The sequence below is a fragment of the Meleagris gallopavo genome, chromosome 5, assembly GCF_905368555.1.
Source record: "Meleagris gallopavo chromosome 5, MGAL_WU_HG_1.1, whole genome shotgun sequence".
NCBI lineage: Eukaryota > Metazoa > Chordata > Aves > Galliformes > Phasianidae > Meleagris > Meleagris gallopavo.
In genome coordinates, this window is record NC_139408.1 from 42,643,276 (window position 1) to 42,663,860 (window position 20,585).

General features: G+C 36.1%; 1 protein-coding gene across 2 annotated transcripts; it reads left to right on the forward strand.

Annotated features, from left to right (window-relative positions):
• Positions 1-2,587: 2,587 nt before the first annotated feature.
• GPR65 (G protein-coupled receptor 65) lies at positions 2,588-19,822 on the forward strand. 2 transcript variants are annotated; one of them, XM_085225462.1, is made up of 3 exons: positions 2,588-2,737; positions 4,541-4,596; positions 7,365-19,822. In XM_085225462.1, the coding sequence occupies exon 3, from the start codon at positions 7,485-7,487 to the stop codon at positions 8,511-8,513; it is 1,029 nt and encodes a 342-aa protein (XP_085081588.1). In that variant the 5' UTR covers positions 2,588-2,737; positions 4,541-4,596; positions 7,365-7,484; the 3' UTR covers positions 8,514-19,822. The 2 variants fall into 2 exon arrangements, with proteins under 2 accessions (XP_085081588.1, XP_085081589.1); XM_085225463.1 differs by having other exon boundaries at positions 2,613-2,737; positions 4,544-4,596.
• The last annotated feature ends 763 nt before the right edge of the window (positions 19,823-20,585 follow it).

Here is a 20,585-nt window from a genome sequence, read left to right on the forward strand (position 1 = left end):
ATCAGTCTGATTATATAGTATAAAAATTCTTAAAGTGAAGCTTTCTGACTGTTGACATTGGTGTTCTGCAGAGCTCGTGTTCCACATGTTTCAGGACGAATGAGGCACTGGGAAGTGCAGTGGCTGACATCATGCAGGCAGTGTATTAGAGCTGTAGAAAAGCCCTGGTTTTTCATGTTCTGATCACAAAGAATGCTGTTATTTGAGGGACTGCCCATCTTGTCTGTGTCACTGAGGAATTTCATGCCTCAGTGATGACATTTCCTGATTAACATTTCCTGTTTATTTCTTTTTTTTAATAACAATACCAAACACTCATGAAACATTTGCACTTTACAGCAATATCAAGCATTAACTAATGAACCTGCTCACACCCAAATGAGCTATATAGTGTCATTATTACATGTGGAAGGACAGAGTGACTTCCTCAGGCTAAAGTGAGTCATAGCAGAGGCAGAATTATGCTCATGGTTCTAATTCACATTTGTTCCAGCAGACTGTAGCTTTGCATACATAGAATGTGCAAATAAAGTATTGCCATCATGAGAAAATAACTGTTTAATTTAGGTGATTTCTTAAATATATCCATTTATTCCTGATAGAAGGCTTCAGCAGAGGAATTCATGCTCTTTCACTCATAGGAAACTAAAAACATCAGCTCTCAAAACTCATACTTCCATCTTCTGATGTGCTGAATGCCTGTCCTTTCATCTGGTGAAGAGTAATATTCTTGGAACCTGTTTTGATGGAGAGAAGAGAATAGTTGAATTATAAAGAAGTTTATTCTGGATTAGAAATCTCAAACTATTTTTTTACTTGTAAATTGTTGAATTTTTTTCTTTACATTTTTGTCCACAGCATATGTACATGTGATCTGAAGCTTCTGTAAACTCACTCACAACTGATAAAATTATTGAAGATTTAAACAAAATATTTTTTTTTGGTACAAAATTTTCTACTGTTAATGCTTTTGTATTTCAATAATTCCTTCTTAGTAGCACTGTAATCTTTGCCAACCCAAAATACCACCTGTAATTCTAAGATGACTGATTTAAGTTACTGCATTTATCCAGATCTCAAAAGCAACAACAACAACAACAACAAAACCTGGAAACCAATCACTGCTTGTATCAGAAATTGAATTGTTCCATACTGATGTAGACAAGAGTTTGATTTTTTTTTTTTTTTTGCATATAACTGTACTTCCAGAAACATATAGAATGATCATATATTCTCTTGCTTTCTTTGATTCTTCAGTCCCCCATCAACTGTTCAATGAAGACCTTCAGAAATACATCAACCACATTTCTCTATTTGTAATAACAGTAAAAATTGCTTTCTCTTCAGTGACCTATAGGAACCCTCAAACTGCCCATCAGACATTATTCTTAGTAGATGCCATGTTAGGAAAAGACAGGTGAAAAGTGATGAAACAGGTCTTTGTCTAATGACTTTTGTCTCCGTGAAAATAAAGCTTTGGCTGAATTTCTGAATTAGAATTTAAACTAACCCATCTTCTTCCAGCTAAGGTGCTGAAAAGCCTCCATTTCACCAAGCTGGAGGGCGCTATGAGACCAGTTCAGGATCGCCTAAAATGGAATTGAATAATTTGATAATAAGTAGAAAAAAAATATAGCTAAAAAAAAGTCGTGCTCTGTCTGGAAAAAAAAGGAACTAGCCAAGTCTCTGCATCCAGTGATTTAATATGCAGCTACTTGATACTGTTTTCAGAGAAGTACAAATTTTAGAGCTTTTAAATTTGTCTGATTCATTTCTCCTTATCATCTGAATCATCAAATAGGTTGGTTTTTTTGTTACCGAATAGATGTGCAATTAAAAATTCTACCCAGTTTCTTAGAAGCCAACATAAATCGTTCTAAACAGAATTTACTACTACTAATAATAATAAATAAGAGTACACTATAAATTATTCTGATCACAGACGGAATGAACAACTGTGTCTATGTAACAATTTTTTCACCTAATTATATATTAAAAGAATCACTTCCATGAAAGCAATGTACAGTCTCCTATTAATTTTGTATTAAAAAAAAAATGCAAATTGAAGTGCAAGAAATTTTTGTTATCCTTTGTTAACTAGCACTGTTTACAAACTTGCTTCCATCAGTAAGCAAACAGAAAAGAAACAACACCGTAATAAAGATTCTGAAAATAATTAGATTTTTTTTGAAGGAACTCCTGAAATCTTTATGATATATCTTTATGAATTCCTCATATGTACATTTTTCTTTGATTCTGTAATAAATCTGCAGGGAACAGCAAGTGCCAAATCTTTTGGTCAGAAAAAGCTTCTACATTTTGAACACATGCAAATTTAAAAAAAAACAGTGTTTTATTTCTGTGGTATGATTTCTCTACATAATGCATTGTGTCCGAAATAAGGGGTTTTAATATACTCCACTCATGCAGTTTGGCAATATTTTCATTAAAACTTTTCTAAATTTACAAAAAAAAAAAAAAAAAAAAAAAAAAAAGATTTACCAAACTGGTTACCGTCATTTTTCATATTTCCATATGAGTACATTGGCTAAAAAAAGAAAAAAAGGAAAAGAAAAAAAATCAGAAGGCTTGTGAGTTGTTGCTTCATTAGCGCATCCAAGAGCAGCTTCCTGTTACTTTATCTGTTGAAGCAGTTTCTCTTCTCAGAACCAGACTCTGATTACCCTACTGATGGTAGAGGAGTAAAACTGCTCTGTGGGAACATTTGATTCTCTAGGTAAGTGCACAAAATTCAAGAAGTCAGTGAATAGACTGTTTATGTTGTGGTACAGGTTTTCTTGTAGCTCTCATTTAATGTGATACTGACATCATGCAACAAGGAGAGGAGACACAAAAAGACGCTGGAAAAGACTGCTCTGGGGGAAGTAATATTCCATCCCCCAACACAAGTGAAATATCTCATTTAGAAGTTAAAAAAGTACAAGGACAAATAACTTCAAAAGAATGAGTTAGAAAAGACATGACAGCTTGATTTATTGTTTTAGTAGTACTGTCATGATCAAAATACCTATTGCTTAGAGAAAGAGGGGGGAATGGATGGAAGGATTTGGGCATGAGTTTTGAGGATACTGAGCTTTCCTGTACTCACTGTAAAATTGCCTCACGAGGCTTTCCAGTCACTCTTCTTTAGTGTTTTATTGCATTAACAAGGTACACAGCATTATTTATGTGAATATACACCATTCTTAAAACCTGGCAGAAAATCAAGCTGTTCTAAAACTAGCTTCCTAGAGTACCAGGCATCATGAACATGAAAATATTTCCTACAGCATCTTTCTATACACACAGAAGAAAACTTGATGCACAGAAAGTTATAGCAAAATAACGTTCATCTGTGTGGTCCATGTTCTTATACATGTATATATATATTTCTATTTGGTTACATCAATGAAATCTCTATGCTCTATTAAAAAATCCCTGAAGCGTATCTCAAAGTTAAAAAGGCTGAATTCTTTCATACCCGATTGAGTTTCTACTGAATCTTAGCCAGCTGTGAGCAAAATTTAGCATTGCATGCAAATAAATGCCTTTCATTTTAAGCAAAAAAGGCCATGTTACTGGAAGACATATTTCAGCTCTTTAATCAAAGGTTTTCAGAATTAAGTTTTGAGATCTGGTCATTAAAGAAAATATCCAGCAATGGATAGTCCTTGTATTTCAGGAAATCAGCCTATATAACTTATGTTAAGAACAAAAATCAATCTGCTTCGTTGAACTTGTTTAGAGAAAAAAGGAAACAAAAAAATAATCTGTCCTTCCATCTTATGATAACACAGTGGCATTAGTACAGCAACTGCTCTACTGATTTAGCCGATAAAGTAGTGTCTTCTTCATTTGAGTCTTATCTAAAAAGCCAAGTACATGCAAAAATGTATCATCGTCTAATGTGATATACTGCTTACTCAACTTAGTCTTTTATTAAATTGAATTTTAAGTGAAGGACATGTAGTGAAAATGTATCAGTTGTGGATGTTTCCAAAATTAAACTGGTGGTTTTAGTGACCAAACTTTCCTGTTTTTAACACGAAATCCTCACAGTCTGCTCCATCTTTCATAATTTTCCACTCTGTGGCAGATTTATTGGAATTTTTTTTTTTTTTTTTTAAATACTCTTCCAGCCTTCCCATAGAACTTTTGCAGATAAGAGTATGGAACATCCATTTGTATTTGTGCTTATGAAAGGATAAGTGCATACTTTGTTATTTTCAAAATGTTATAAATGTTCAGATTGTGAAATCTTTGAATCTAAATTAGATTATGTGGAAATACATCAATACCAATACATTATGTAATATTCCTAAGTTAATTTATAAACTTGTTTCCATACATTACTTGATGTAACATATACTAGACCATTTCTCTAAATTTTACATCTGACTGTAAGTTACTTTTTTTTTCTTCAGAGTTCTCTTAATAGCAGATTTTCTGTAGCAAAATGGCAGAGATTTTGGGACAGTGATAGTCATTCAATCATTGGTATAAAAGAGAGAGTTGACTATTGAGAAATATACTTTACTAGCAGGTACATTCAGAAGATGAGAAAAAGTTTGAGAGTGCTTCAGACCGTATTTTCAGGTAAGACAAATCATTTTATATTACTTGGTCATAATTATCAGAGAAGTGCTAAGCAAGAAAGTATGATACGAAAAGGCTCCCTTAATATAAGATCTCAGATAACCATAATGAAATGTGTTGCAATCAGTTGCAAAACATATCTTTCTTTTATGCTTTTGCTCAAGAAACTACAGTGTATGTTGTAATATTCTTCATTTGCTGGCTCTGTGACACACTTCAATTATAGGTCATCAATACATACCATAGTGACACACTTTTTAGCATGTCCTCATATGAGTAGCATTGATAGTGTGTCATTAAAGTTGGGACATGAATTACCTGGGAAGTTTAGATGGCCTCCTGGGTTTTGTCCATAGAAACTTTTGAAGATACTGTTTGAAAAGAAAGCCATGAGGTGCTGTGAACTGTGAACATGAAGGACAGAAAAACTGACAACATGGGAAATTTCATATCTCAGCTTGCTTTTTTTTTTTTTTTTTTTTTTTTTTTTTTTTAAATATTGTCTTCAGTGTCCCTGCCTGCCATTATTCAGTTATTGCTTACATTGTTCATTCCTTAAGGCGGGAGGCAGGAGAGCAAAACAAGATCTTGCCTTGAAGAACACGTGGTTTGTTCAGACAGGTGCAACATACTGGCAAGTATGTTTACCTTATGATCAGTGAGATGAATAGAGGAAAACTGTTAAAAACAGTGAGTAGATAGTTGAAGCTGGGTTTATTGGTCTGTAAATCAGTATGAATGAGCTGATAAAGCCACTTGTGGGAGGAGACAAGTCAGGAGCTTGTAAGGATGTTGAGTCTGTAATATAACAAGTCAATTAGCAATGGAGAAAGACTTCCTGGGGGAAGGAAAAGGAATTCCTATTTCTCAGTCATATGACAAATGTAAACACTGCCTCATGCACTTACTGCTGAATTACATACATGTTCTCAAGGGGTATGTTTCCCTGCAACGTTTGTCACAGATTAAAAAAACAAAACAAAACAAAAAAGACAATAAAAAGTGATTAGAAGAAGAGAGGTATTTTATCTGTTATTTATCTAATCAGTCTGCAATCATTTGCTTTGCTTTTGGTGAAAAGTGGGCCAGAAAAACCCTGAGATCCAATTTCTAGGCTTGATTTTTAATTTGCGATGCTTATCTCTGTTGGTAAGCTTAAGATGCCCTATTTACCATGCCGTTTTAATAAACCACACTGAGTAGCAGATATATTATGTGCGTCTTGCATACAGACACTGAATTTTTTTAAATAGTCATCTTGTAAATAAAGTTTCTCACTTGAACAGATTGCCAAGTCCTCAAGAATTTTCATTGCCTTTCAAGCACGTGAGTGATTTCATGACTAACTGTGAAAAGTTAGCCAACTTGATCAAATAAAGCAATGGCTGTTAAAATGAAGTTTGTTCTTTCTAGCCAGTTCTCTCATTGCTCCATTTTTAAAAAAAATATATGTATATATCAGTGAAAGTTTCTCGATAGAAAAGAGACATCCATGTAACAACCTCTCAACATTCACTAAACCTACGTGGATTTCTCTGACAAACCCACAAACCTCCACATGCATCCATCAGACTCATAAAGGGCAGAATGAGTTTACCAATCATTTAGGAAAATTCCTATACCATAAACCGTCTTCAGTTTGAGCTGGTTCACATGTGAGAATACTGGCAAGCAGTTCTATCTTGCAACCTACTCATTCTACAGCCTCTTCATCTCCTCTGCTGATATTCTAGGTTCACAACAGAGATGAGTTGCTAGAGGAGATCTCTGAAACAATTATATTTATCAGCAGAGCTAGACCACAGCTTGTGTTTCCAAATGACAGAGCCATGATATAATCAGTGATTGCCAGTTGTCTCATATGTATGGTGGTACCCTCTTTCTTACTGAAAGGTCAACGCACATAAGTGTTTCCAAAAATCTATGCACCCAACCTTTTCAGTTGCAGTGCTCTAGTTGGGGCTACCGTTTAACTGGTATTTTCATGCCGAAACTATTGACACCCGTGGTTCTGGTAGTGCCTAAGATGAGCTTAATTGCTGGTTTTACAAACTCATGCAAGGCAAGTACAGTTTCTTAGAAGAAAGAAGTGTAAATGAGAAACTGTACTCAGACAGTCTCTGTCTCATTGGAGTCTTAGACCTGACAGATTTTCCTATGCATTCAAGAATCCAATAACTTGCTATATTTCACATAAATACTGCTGGGACATGCAGTAACCTTTGCTGGAATAGCATGACAAGTTACTGGGGGATTGCATACTAGTGAAGAGATAGGGAAGTGTAAGGATGCATCAAGAGTGATTCATAATATGGGTACAGCTTGGCAACTTGTTCTCTTTTGAGCAGACCCCAATAGCTGTAGATATCTGAATCCCCATCTTTCTATCCTTGCCTCACCATTGTTTTAAGGAGGAGTAGAGTATCAAGGATAAGAAATCTGCCAGAACCTTATTCTTTTTATTTTTTTCTGTGGTGCACTCTCCAATCAAAACTTTCTCACAGGAGAGACCTGTGACCACAGGACTCTATCTTTCTGGATGTGTTTCAGACACTCAATCTGCTTCCGCTGTATAAAATTGCATCTGACTGACCTTGACCTTCTTAGACATTGGGATTCTTCCCCTGCACGTGTCCAGCTAGAGGTTTTTAAATCTTTTGATCTCCTGCAAAGACAATTTATATCTTCTAAATAAAAAACAAAAAATTCCATCAAGAAGCCCAAAAACATAGTAGTAGCTGATTATTTTTTTTTTTCCCCTCCAACAGAAAGATGGAATCATACCAACCAGATCCTGAAAAACTAACAGATGAGCACCAATCAGACTACAGGCTTGTTTTTTTATTGTATCTGGGCTGGAATTAGCCCAAAACTACACATGGTGGACAATGAACAACACTGTTAAGTGCCATGATGATCATACCCTGGATAAGTATTTGTTTCCATTTGTGTACGGCACTGTGATGGTGATCAGTATTCCCATCAACTGCATATCCCTCTATGTGTCTTGCATTCAGGTGAGGAAAAAGAATGAGTTGGCAGTCTACCTATTTAGTCTGTCCCTGGCTGACCTGTTGTACTCTGTAATTCTGCCTTTGTGGATTGATTATGCCTGGAATGGAGACAACTGGACACTCTCTGCCAGGCTTTGCCAGTTTTCTGCCTTCCTTACATACATGAATTTTTACACCAGCACTGCGTTTCTTGCTTGCATCTCTCTCGATAGGTACCTGGCATTAGTTCACCCCCTGAAGTTCCAGCACTTACGTACAAGAAGAATTTCACTGATTGTCAGCATAATTGTTTGGCTTCTGGAAGGTACCTTTAATTCAGTTATACTGATGAATAAAGAAGTATTTAATGATCCTTGCAATTCTACTAATCATATATTATGTTATGATAAATACCCCCTGGAATGGTGGCAGGCACAGCTGAACTTATTCCGGATATGCTCAGGGTACCTGCTCCCTTTGGCAATCATTTTGTTTTGCTACCATAAAATCTACCAAGCAGTGAGGTGTAATCAAGCCACAGTAAATGAAGAGAAGAAAAAAATCAGGAAACTTATACTGAATATCACAGTTAGTTTTATTATTTGTTTCACTCCTTATCATGTTGTATTGCTTATTCGGAGCATCAAAGAACCTCAGACCTCTAACCTACAGCTTCTACAGTCAATGTACAAAATCTACAGAATCACACAAGCCTTTACAAGTTTGAATTGCATTGCTGATCCCATTCTTTACTGCTTTGTGAGTGAAACTGCACGAACAGACATTCTGAATTTGCTCAGGTGTTGCTTATACCTACAAAAGCCTGAAGGAAACCAACCAGAAGAACATGCTTTGTGCAGTTCTGTTACAAAGAGCAATGCACTGGTCACCTACAGATCTTCCTGTGAAACTGAAACTCTGTAAAACGTCTGTGAGATCACAGTCAAAGAAAAAGTGGATAATGTAAAGGGAAAAAAAAGTAAAAATAAATCTTCCCTTGTCTGTATCTAAGTAAACAACTCCAAAACAATCTAATCTAGGTGAAACCAGTAGCTGGAACTAATAAGAATATATTGCAGGGTCAGTTAAATCAGTGGAGCATCATGACATTTCTTAAAATCAGGTGTGATACATAAATCAGTGTCAACAAACAGTCAAGGAAAAAGAACATGATATGCTGACAGAATTACAGAGGGTCCCCCAAAGAACTTCCTCCTGTCTCAGCTTGCTAGCTAGCCCACATGCTCAGTACACTTGTACTTAGCTGCAAGAAGGCTGAAGTCCTTTTAATCTAGTTCTCCAGTTTTAACAGAAATCTTCAAGTTCATCTGAGAAAGATTCTTCTGTATGATTTTTTTCTTAAATCAGTACTGTGATAGAAATGAATGAAAAATGCACACACGCAAAGAATATTCAAATGATTGACAAAGGAGCAGACAAACTGATAGTGTTATGATGATTCCTGATTCAGTAATGACTCAAATGCTCCTTCAGCATAACCTCCCCAATTAACCACCTCTTAAAATTGTTTACCTCATGTAGACAATTACTTACCTGATCTTATGCGTTTTAGCTTTTGGGAAATGTATGTTTTAATGTATATTATCACATGGCATGCAGTTTCATTACAAATACTGAATTTCAGACAACTGAAGATTCATTAATTAGAATACACATAAGGAACAAAATTCAAGCCGCAGCTGGATAACTAAGGTGAAATTTTACTTTACATGTTCATGAAGGAACAGAAAGGATTGGAAGGTGAGGTTTCATGTCTCCATGAAAGACCATCTTTGGTCTAGCTTCTAGTGACCGAAATCTGGAGTACAGTTTTGTTTGTAGAGTCAAAGGAGCAAAAAGATTTATATTCATTTACTTATTCTCAGTCAGACAATTAAATAAAAATAATATATCAGTAAGCTAACAAACAATACTAACAAGCCATAATAATAACAATAACAAACAATAATAAGGCAACAAAATAACACAAATATTGAAGGTTGAAGTTTAGCACAGATCAAAATTAGAGCTGTTAATGCAGAGATTTGTTCACATGGTTCACAGACAGCAATAGCTGCACATTCCCATGAAAAGATGGTCAAAATTTGTCTTCTCTCACAAAGTTTTCACTTTTGGCCAGTTTCCAGGAAGAATGTTCAGTTGCAGTGGTTTCCCAATTTCATAAAGGATAAAAAAAAAAGTATTTCCACCAAAAATGTCCCTCTATCAAGTCTGTAATGGAAAGAATTTTAACCAGCATTTTTCAGCACACATCCAGGACTGATATTATACTTGAACGACCAGCATACTGTGTCAGCATGGAAATTCTTAAACAAGATCCCTCTACACAGAAAATATCTCCATTACAAAGAACCACTTTCATTCCACTGTTCCCAATTATATCTATTTATATTTTTTTATTTATTTCACATCCTGAGAAGGGAACTTGAGAGGCTGAGGACACTGGGCACGTTCAGATTGGAGAAGATTTTGGGGGTCCTAATGGCAGTCTTTCTATACCTGCAAAAAGTGTTGAGAAGATGGAGCCAAGCTTTTCACAGCAGTATGCAGCGAAGGACAAGAAATTGTACGTAACTCAAAGCAAGAAGAATCAGAGTTGATAAAAGTAAAATTTTTTGAACTATGAGGACTGTCAAGCAGTGGGGCACATGGCACCAAGAGGTCTTGCACTCTCCATCCTTGCAGATTTTTTAGATTGAACTGGACAAAGCCCTAAGCAACCTCATCTGGCTTCATAGCAGACCTTGTTCAGAGCAGGAAATTGAACTAGAGACTTCCTTAGATCTCTTCCAAACAGAATTATCATGTAATGCTATCAACTTTTATAAAAACATTTGTCTCATTACTCTAGCTGCTACCTTCATCTTTAAATAGTTATATTCTTTTCCCTTCTTTGTTTCCATCAATCTTTATATTGGATTTTGTTTTGATGTGTTTTTTTCTCTAATTCCATTTTATATATTATGAAAGAAAAAGAATGCAAACATCAGTGCAAATTGCTTCACCACAGATGCGTCCATGTACTAACCTAAGAACATAATGTGTTATGCAATAGAATGAATTTTCACTGCAGCTCTGAAATAAAAGCAGAACTAAGATTCACTGTAGCTTCATGGGGAAAACAATATCTCAGTAATTTATTTCTACATCTTTTACATGCAAAAAAAGTTGGAAATCTAAATCTGTTGGGGTTTTAAATTATCCTAAATAAGGGGAATGACAACAAAAGCTAAACAACAAAATGTATTCAACTTTAACACGTGTCAGGAAGCAGTCAGAGTTGGCTGCTCTGGAAGGGACAGGGAACCAGGAACCAGAAAGCTCAACGTGGAGCTGTGCAATCCCACAGCACCCAAGCAAGGTGTGCAGATCAGATCTGGTGATGGTAACCAGCATCAGCCAGCAGCCCTGGACAAATCCATAGTGACAAAGCATTCTGAGGTTGAGATGAAGAGCCAAGGCAGCAAGCTAAAGTCAGGTTCAGTGAGGTACAAGGCCAGACACTATGTTCCTGAGATGTAGCACAGCATGGTAAGTGCTTGAGCTGACAAGTAACTCCTGTTCCAAGGGGGGGAATTACCATCAAGAATCCTCCAGCTTCTTCTCACATAACTTCTCACATGCCCAGGTTGCATGGCAGCACAGTGCCAACACTGGCCTCCTCACAGCAGCCAAATCCAAGAAGGCAGGGGAAGAGATCGTAGAGTGTGTATATTCAAGGTCCTGACCCTGCTCAAAGAGTTTCACTTCCACAAAATTTGGCCCTATAATTTTATACCTTAGAATTTTCCACCATTGTTTATGAAAACCTTAGCTTTGGACCAGCTTTCATTATTACTTATGAATGCTTTTTAATCGCATCAGTTCTTATAGTCCCTCCATACCTTACTGAAGATCAATTTGAGATAAAGGAAATCAATGACAGTAGCTGGCCCAGAGGCTGGGCTTCATGAAGGAACTCAGATAAATTAGGGGTCCACTTCAGGAAAATAAAACATAGGTACCTAATCTCTTCAGCTGTTATGAAATGCTAGCTTTACCTGTTTACTGTTTGTTAAAATGAGGAAGCTGAGATGTGGAGACTGCAATGCCCTGTACTACAATCATTTCTGTATTTACATCAATACTTTTACATAGCTAAAGATTTGCATTCTTTTTCATTGTCTCTCCAAATTTGTTTGTCCCAGCTGGATCAAATTTACTGTATGAAAATAAACATCTATATTTTTTCAGAATCACACAATGTTATAGGAGAATAGAACAGTGAAAAATAAATGTCGTCATGAAGGCTTCAATCCATTTACTATTATTACTGAATATTTTGTATAGAACTCCTAGTAGCTCTGCAGTCAAAAATCAAATACAAGTTCATAGAAACTCCTTCAAAAGCAAGGACATTTCTTATACCAAAGAGTTTATAAAAATCCAAAGATTTATTTAATGTCAAGAAGAAATAAATGATTTCAAATTTCATTTTTTTCCCTAACAGACATGGCCTAAAATCATTAATGTATGACTTTGAGGATACACTAGTACCACTCTCTCTTCTCAAGCTATTCAATAAGAACATGGATAATTGAAGAATCGTGATGGTAATTTATTTAATAACTACTGTATGAACTGCCAGAGCTAAACAATACTGTTTTCAGCACAATAACAGCAGAGGTGAATTTATATATCAATAATTTACTTCAAGCATAATCTATCTTCCAATAGTCCAAAGATATAATGCAACTTAAGTCAGGAGTTTTTCAGAGAATAGTTGCAACTTTGCTGGTACAATTTCAGTCTTCATTTAAGCTGTGTTTCCTAGAATCCTAGCCACAAGCTGTTGCACAACATTCATGATGCAGATCATTATTCTTTTTTGATCCAACGACACATCTTAACATCAGTCCTGACTCACACAGCTGTGGACTAATATGGACTAACAGACACTCTCACTTAACTTTTTCTGAGTCTTTAACACATCTGACTTCAGAGCAACTGAGAAAGACAAAGAGAAACTTGAATTTCAGCTATATTCCAGTTCCTGTTTCCACTCACCGAGAATGACATTTAAAAATGATTCTAACTACTCCAGTGACAAGTTTCTGAGACTGTTACTCTTTTATGCCAGTAAGGAAAGGAGTACAGTGCCGTAGTTTAGCTACATGCCACTTTTCACATTGCTTACCAGCATCATCAGTGTTGTCATTGGTTTAGTTCTCCAGTTTCTAACATGGCAAAGCAGCATCTCTTTCATTTGCTCCCAGTCTCCACTCAGAATAGAGAGGATAAAGGAGTGAGAGTGTTAGAGGGCTTGGTACCAGTGCCCTAAGAAAGGGAACTGAAGCGTGGTTCTGCACAAATCAGGAGTCTGGAGTGACTGCTGCACCCACTGAAAATGGCCAGGATTTTCCTTCCATGAGACATCAGTTACCTGTAGTTCCAGAGCCCTGTGAAATGGCAGCCTAATCCTGCCCAGTTTCACCTGCTGCACTGTACCACATCTGAAACGCCATGGCCTAGTATTGATAGAGAGAGGGGAATAATGGAGTCTTTGTGCATCTTCTAAATGTTTCTAAGTTTTTGTACAGCTGCACTACAATAGCTGTTTTAATGATATAATGCTAGCCTAAAGGAAAAATAGGTCAACTTTTTCACTTGTTTTTTTTTTAATCGACTTTGAGTATTTTGTTGACAGAGAATACAGCTATCCGGCCTCTTTAAGTGGAGTGTGAGAGACCTTGAGAAAAAAAAAAAAGAAAGAAAAAAAACATCTCTTACAAGCTATTACTTTAAATTTAGTATTTTTAGAAATATTATTGCTATAGCAACAACAACTTGGTTAAAGCTTCAATATCAGGGACAACAGATTTTTTTCTTTTCTTTTTCTTCTTCCCTAGTGAACACAAAATCTGTTGCTAGATGAAAAACTAAGGTGGTGACAGATTTCGTAGAACTGCAGTCAGATACTGAACTGGTGTCTGATAACATATAATTATACATATAAACATAACATTTAGTTTTATGTTCGTTACATATGTCAGTGAACCTCAGAGATTTTACTGTGGATCTTTAGATATCTAGATGTGGTACATTGTCCTTCAGATGAGATAACCGAAGATCATTCATCATAAGCAATCACTTACTGTCTTTTTTCAAGAGCTGTTGGTAATATCCTCAAATATGCCATATTCAATTTTAGCTGAAGCTTTATTTTGACTTGTAAAACCATGACCTTACCTTTTGTTTCTCACCATTTAAAAGTTTCCTCCCCTTTAACAACAGATATGTGAAGTAACGGCTATTTTTCTAGTCCCACATGAATGACACCTCGAAACATTTCAAGCTTCTAGCACTTTACCACAGTTATCTGTGCCTTGATTTCAGCCCTAATCCAGAGATATATTAAGCTATTAGAAGAATCATCCCCTCAGTTTTCTTCATTTGCCATTGCAGATGTCAAGGCAAGTACTAAATCCAGAAAGTCACAGTCTACAGGAGAGGTGCAACCAATACATCCCAAAGCCATTGGGACACAACTCTTTCTCATTTTTCTTCTTTTTCCCTTGACACCTCACTGTACCTGCTGCTAACCTAGACGCACTGTGCTTCTCAAAGCTCTCACATAGGATATCTCCACGGCCTCAGGAAGCAGGCTGGCTTACAGCCGCTCATCTTTTGAGATAGCTTTCACCTTAGCAGACCCAAGAACTCTGTAATGAAAAGAACAGTTAAAAACAAAACACAATAACAACAACAAAAAAAACCACTTAACACTTGGAGGGCAAGAGTAACTCCAATTATTCCAAGTATCGATTTATAAGATTAATTTTGAAGAGAGAATAAACACATGGCTTCACCCTTATGCCTTACTCATCCTAAAGGACTGTAATGCACTAAGTAACACTCAGCAAACTAAGGTTTCTACTCCTTAGAATATACAAAAGGTCAAACTAAAGATGACTACTGATACATTGACAGTAATCCCATGAAGGCAGAAATGACCCCTCCCTCCTGGCATGCAGTGGGCATGTACACATGGCCATCTGAACACTCAGTAACCAGCGTACAGATTCTGTGAAATATAACCAACCTAACTAAATGTTTCAGACTAAGATGTTGTACAGGAAAACAATGTTGGTTTTATGCTCACATTTTTTTTTATGGCATTAGTGCCAGATGTGTGAAATACATCTGGCAATTTCCTGCTCACCTATTTTAACAAGAATAGTGCCAGTCTTCCTTACTGCATGGCTATCAGTGCACAATGCACTGTCACAGTCCAGCCTACATATTGCTACAGGAACATAACAAAACTAGTAAAATACTGCAGCATATATATTCTCAAGGAATTCCCGGTGAGTCAGTGTTTAAAGCTGCATTGAAATTTACAGCTGTTGTTAATTCCCCTGTAATATTCTGTTTGAGTAACACATTCCTTCACTAAGTCTAACATTCACATTTGGAAGAATTATTACTGAGGAAAGCAGGAGGTAAATTTAGGCAGTAGCATTTAGCAGTTTAAAATTAGCTCCTTTGGAAAATGAAAAATTCAGCTCTGAAGTTTGTTTATTTATTTATTTTTATCCCTTCTACATCATTAGTAGATTCAAAAATTGACTTTAGATGGGCCTGGCATATGCAGCCTTGAAAACATAAAGAAACAGTTATCACCACAACTCAAACTCTACCAAGAAAAGTAAAAGGCAGTAATTTCCGCTATTTTCAGATGTGACTTCACCAGAAGTCTTTCATGTGGTTATTTAAAAATTACAACTTTACGTTACAACTATGAGTACCTGGAGGTTCTCATAGTTTCCCTTCTCTCATGTCTTACCACTGCAGAAGAAGAGTCTTGAAATTATGACTCTTATATACCTAAATGAAGCAGTGGAGGAAAAGAATTCTAAGTAAACTACATTTTAAATGTCATTATTTTTAATAAAATCTTGACACTTTGATTAAAATAAGATTTTTTTTTTTTAAGCTTGATGTTCTTTTTATTTCTGTACAATAACAGGAAGTAAGCCACAAAAAAAGCACCAGAAATAAGAGGAAAGTGATAGAGTGCAGAAGTGAGGATTCAAAAACCCTACAAAGTGGATTTAACTGAAAGCATTTACTAAAATTGCTAACTTGGTCTGTGTAGGTTTGTCTTTGCTGTACACTTATTTAAGTGATTTCAGAGACACTAAAAATGAAACCACTTCCAGATACTTCTGTGGATTTCAGCCAGTTACACAGTCTACCTATTTCTAGCATTTCCTTCAAAAAAATGAGGACCAAGAGCCACACAAGAAACATAAGATATCCAGTTCAGACATTGAGTGTAGCCCTTTCCTCAAGACCCCTGTAAATATATTGCAAAGACATTCAAGTAATCAAGTTGTAGTTGCATAGAGAGGTGATTGTTATCCCTATTCTTGGTACACACTTTCTATAAAATGCCTATTTTCCTGTTCAGCAAATTAATCTCCACTTAATTTGCTCTTGCACAGAACAAATGATGTAGCATCTTCAATCAAAGCAATGTAGCAAAATACTTCACAAATATAGTTGACTCAATTGTAACTGCAGTAGAAAGCCTGAAATGAGAGACCTGGGAGACTCTCCTCACTAGGTGGCGATTTTGGTCTGCTCAGTCAGGACTTACAGAAGAGAAAAAAAAAATAAAAATATCCTCATTCTAAGATGTGTTTCTTACATAGGGGAAAAAAAAAAGGCAGTGTGCAAGCAGGTCTGGCCCCTAAGTTTCCAGGAAGACAGGGTGAGCTGTTGTAGTCTTTTCAGATTCAGCCTTGAGATGCCGCAAACTACCAGGCTTTGAATCACCAGACCTGAGAACTAGAAGTTAAACATTTAAAAAAAAAAAAAAAAAAAAACACACGCCACCAAAACAAAAAGAAAACCAAAAGACCTTACCTGTACATTATGAGCTTCCCACAAGCCTAGATTTACTGGCAGCTTGCTTATAATTTTTTTTTTTTTTTAAAAAAAACTTTTACCTTCTTCTTCCCTGCTATTTATTGCAAAATACATAGACAGACAGCAGGCATCTGTATTGCTTAACAAAGCAAGCACTTCCAATCTGCAGCCTGACGGGCCCCTAATTCCTGTGCTCAACCCACCAGACTTTTTCTTCATATGTCTTTCATGTGCTTGCTCCTGGGGTTGGCACCAATTCCAAGGCCTCACCTGTGCTCAGTCCGAGCTGCTGAAAAGCTTCCCCATGTCTGCCAAAATCCCTATCTGATGTATCATGCAACAAAGCATATAACACATTCCACTGGACATTCACACTTCCCCCATACCAGCCAGCTCCTCTCCTCAGCCATTTATGGCAAATAAGCTCCCGGGGTACAGCTCACTTGTTGTCAACCTCAAAGTACATTAGAGCATATTGCATTATTGAAGGACCCCTGAAACAGATTCATACTTCACCCACATTACAATTACGTGTTTCTTCACAGATACTCACTTCACTGAAGTACAATTAATCATTTTCCTCTAATTCCTAGTGATCAGACCTTTCAAGTGCTGCACTAGAATCATGTTCTTCCACAACATTCTTCCAGTCCCTGCAAGAGCTAACTTCACATCCAGGGCAGTACCTGTACCCTAAAGAGCTCACATTATGATAAAGCTTTTCAGGTGCTCCAAACTCACCACACCTGCTTCCAAGAAGGATTAGGCCTCTTCCTTCTATTGGTTGGAATACCAGTTCTATTATCCACTATGGTTTTGTTCAGTTCTTGTACTTTCTTTTCCCTATAACTATAGGGAACTATAACTTTATACTTTGCCATATTCATTTCTTCTTTCTATATGGAAGGAACGGACAGAACAATTACACAAGCCTCTTTCAATACTTTAGTGATAATTATGAGTCTTCTCAACCTCGAAAGACAAAATTTCATTAATTATCTAGCTTTTAAACAATTTTGGTATTCATTTCAAAGTGATTTATGTGTTTCAGGAAGCAGTATGGAATGATTTAAATTCTCAGAATTTATTAGCTTTGTTTCTTTGCACTCAATTTTTTTCTAGACTATTCATATGAAAAAGATGTCATTTCAGTAATGTGATGCTCTGGGATGATTCCAAATGTCTTCAAATACAATGAGAAATTAAGCTAATAAACCCTGGCCACTAAATTGTAATTAATGACTTGCAGTGTCCCATCAGCTCTTATTTTGCTGCTCCTATCATATACACTTAAATTCTAAATTTAACAAGGAAAGAAATTGAATGTTAAGTTTTGTAGGTCCGTCCCATATTATGCGTTAGGTTGTTGTTATTCCTTTCTCTTCTGCCCCCATGTTGCTAGTCCTTGATGTCTGTTTCCTTCTCTTCTTCTGTCATTTCTCCAAGCTATATTGCTATATTTCTATATTTCTACATTGCTCTGCCTTGCTCCCTTATATGTCCAGAGGAACATTTATAAAATTATCTCTGTTTATCTCCTTACATCTTTATTATTAAACAACCCTGAGCAACTGACACTGGGAAATACATTACTATAGGTTTAAGTTTGTTGGTGTTATTTATTATTATGGTTATTTTATGGTGTTGGTTATTTTGGTTTTTGTTTAGGGTTGTTACTTTTTTTTTCATTTGTTTTTTTTTGGGGGGGGGGGGTATTTATTTTTACTTATTTATTTGTGTGTGTGTGTGTGTTTTGGGGTTTTTTTTTGGAGAGAAGTGAGCAGCGCAAACAAAAAAGTTCACTAGACATTAATATTTTGTCTGAGTTAAGAAATGACACATTTACCAAAATGACGTTCACAAGCAAGGCTGAAGAGAATTTTGTCAGAATTGGAATAATCTCCTAAACTCATCACCACAAAATCCTATATGCAATAAGAAAATAAACATGATGTAATCAAAACCTGGTTCCTCTTTAATGCAAGAGCAGACAACTTTCTGCTTTATGTTTCCCCTTTTCACATTTCCTGTTATTTGGTTATTTTGGTTCTTGCTAGCTGTATGGGTGAATACCTTCTTAATACAAAGCTGAAGTAACATTAAAAATGTAGTTTTAACATCTAAAATTATTTGTAAAAAGTTTACATCTTAACCTTAGTATACAACTACCACAATCTAAATACATTCATGTTGAATTTCAAGATATTACTAAAATCAGATGTCCTTAGAAAAGGTACAAGATGTTAGGACTAACTTGATTTGCAATGGTTTCTGAGAAGTCTGTGAGAGGAGATATCCAGAGCACACTGCAGCATGGTCTCTGAGTCGCACCAACCAACAGGAGCAGCTTTGAAGACTCAGAGACATAATTCTACAGATGGTTTCAGATCTTTAGGTTAAATTACATTTCCTTTTTTAAATCTTTAAATTTTGCATAGATAAATGAGTACTTGTTGGTTGATACAATGAATAAAGCATAATTCAATGAAAAGCATTAGCTTTAACCATTTTAATTCTAGTCTAAGTAATTCACAAGCTTCAAGAGGAAAACTGCAATGTAAAAAGTTCTTCCATAGAATTATGCCCGCTTGTGTGGTATGAAATGAGATTATAACCTGATTCTGGAAGACTGTATTTTATAGGCTACAATGTATACAGATATTTAACCTTCAATACTTCTCAGTTAAGGTGTAATTTTTCCATGCTATTATTCTGATAGTATTTATTTACAAACATCTTCTTTAGGGGACATATTATTTCTAAATAAGATCAACTATATACCTGCGTAAGACTTTGGTTCTTAGATATAATTATTATTGGGAAAGGGGGCTGAGCACATTTTATTGATTTACATGTTCATTTATCATAACCAGAGCAATCATGAGTTCCTAAGGAGTTGCTCTGGTCATCTGTTTTATAGTGGACAAGACTCAGCAGTCAGATCTCAATGTCCTGCCATCCAGAAGAGCTACCCCTTACTTTTGGTCAGAGTTGAGACTGTGCTCCAGTGTTTCCTCCTAGGTGAAACTCAGGGATGATACAGATTATGCTACCTGCATAAGACATGCCCTCAAAGAAGTTAGCTCCATTATGGATCTATAGAAACTGGACTTTGAATTGACTACATTGTGCAGTCAGGAACAGATTTTATTATGTCTTTGGAGTATGTTAAGGCTCAAGAAGTAAGCTCCAGAGCTCTGCAAACTGGTATGAGCCCTTCTAGGTCAATGGAGCTGGACAGCTGTACATCTGCGATGGAACTAACCTTTGTTAATAAAGCCTGTTGCTGCTATGAGAAACTCCGGCTTTTTCCATCATTTCAGACCACGCTTTTATTTCAGGAAAGATTCAGGCTCGCAAATGCTAGGTGTCACTCAGCACTCTGCTTGGTGCACACTCACTGGATAATTTTGTGGTATGCACACTCAAGGAGACAGCGGGACAGACCATTACGCGTTAAGCATCACACTGCTCTCCCACACAGTGCTTTAGCTCTTTGGTAGCTCAGTGCTAGTTCATTTTGCTCTCATTTGAGAGGGATAATGAGAAGAGTCTTGCTGAGCCCTTACATGATGTTAATAATTATATGGGGATAAGCACAGTATGAATAACTGCAGGGTGCTATGTTGGGCAGAAATAACATCTATTTAAAATGGGATGCTTTTACCTCTATGCAATGAAAAGCAGAAAAAAAAAAAAAAAAAGCCAGAGAATGAGATGGATTTGTGATACTTCAAAAACTACTCCTTTTCAGTTTCTCTGTCCTGCACCATGTCCCGAGTTTAAAATAATGTTACTGGGCTAAAAATCCTCCACTACTCCACTATTCCACTAATTCATGAAGTATTTTTAATTCATCATTGCAGTGACAGTAAAGGTAAAATAAATGTATTTAAAAGTGCATTACTGAATGAAACTTTTTTTTAGAAGTTGAATGAATCAGGCTCTGGAGAGAGATACCATCGTTAATTATGAATGAGCTAAATGCAGCTAAAAAAACACTGATCCATTGAAAACCTCATTCAGAAGTTAACATTGCTTTTCTAACATGTAAGTATGAAA

Bases quoted from the DNA above. Each gene is read 5' to 3' on its own strand.
- GPR65 (XM_085225462.1), top strand. From the start codon at position 7,485: ATGAACAACACTGTTAAGTGCCATGATGATCATACCCTGGATAAGTAT.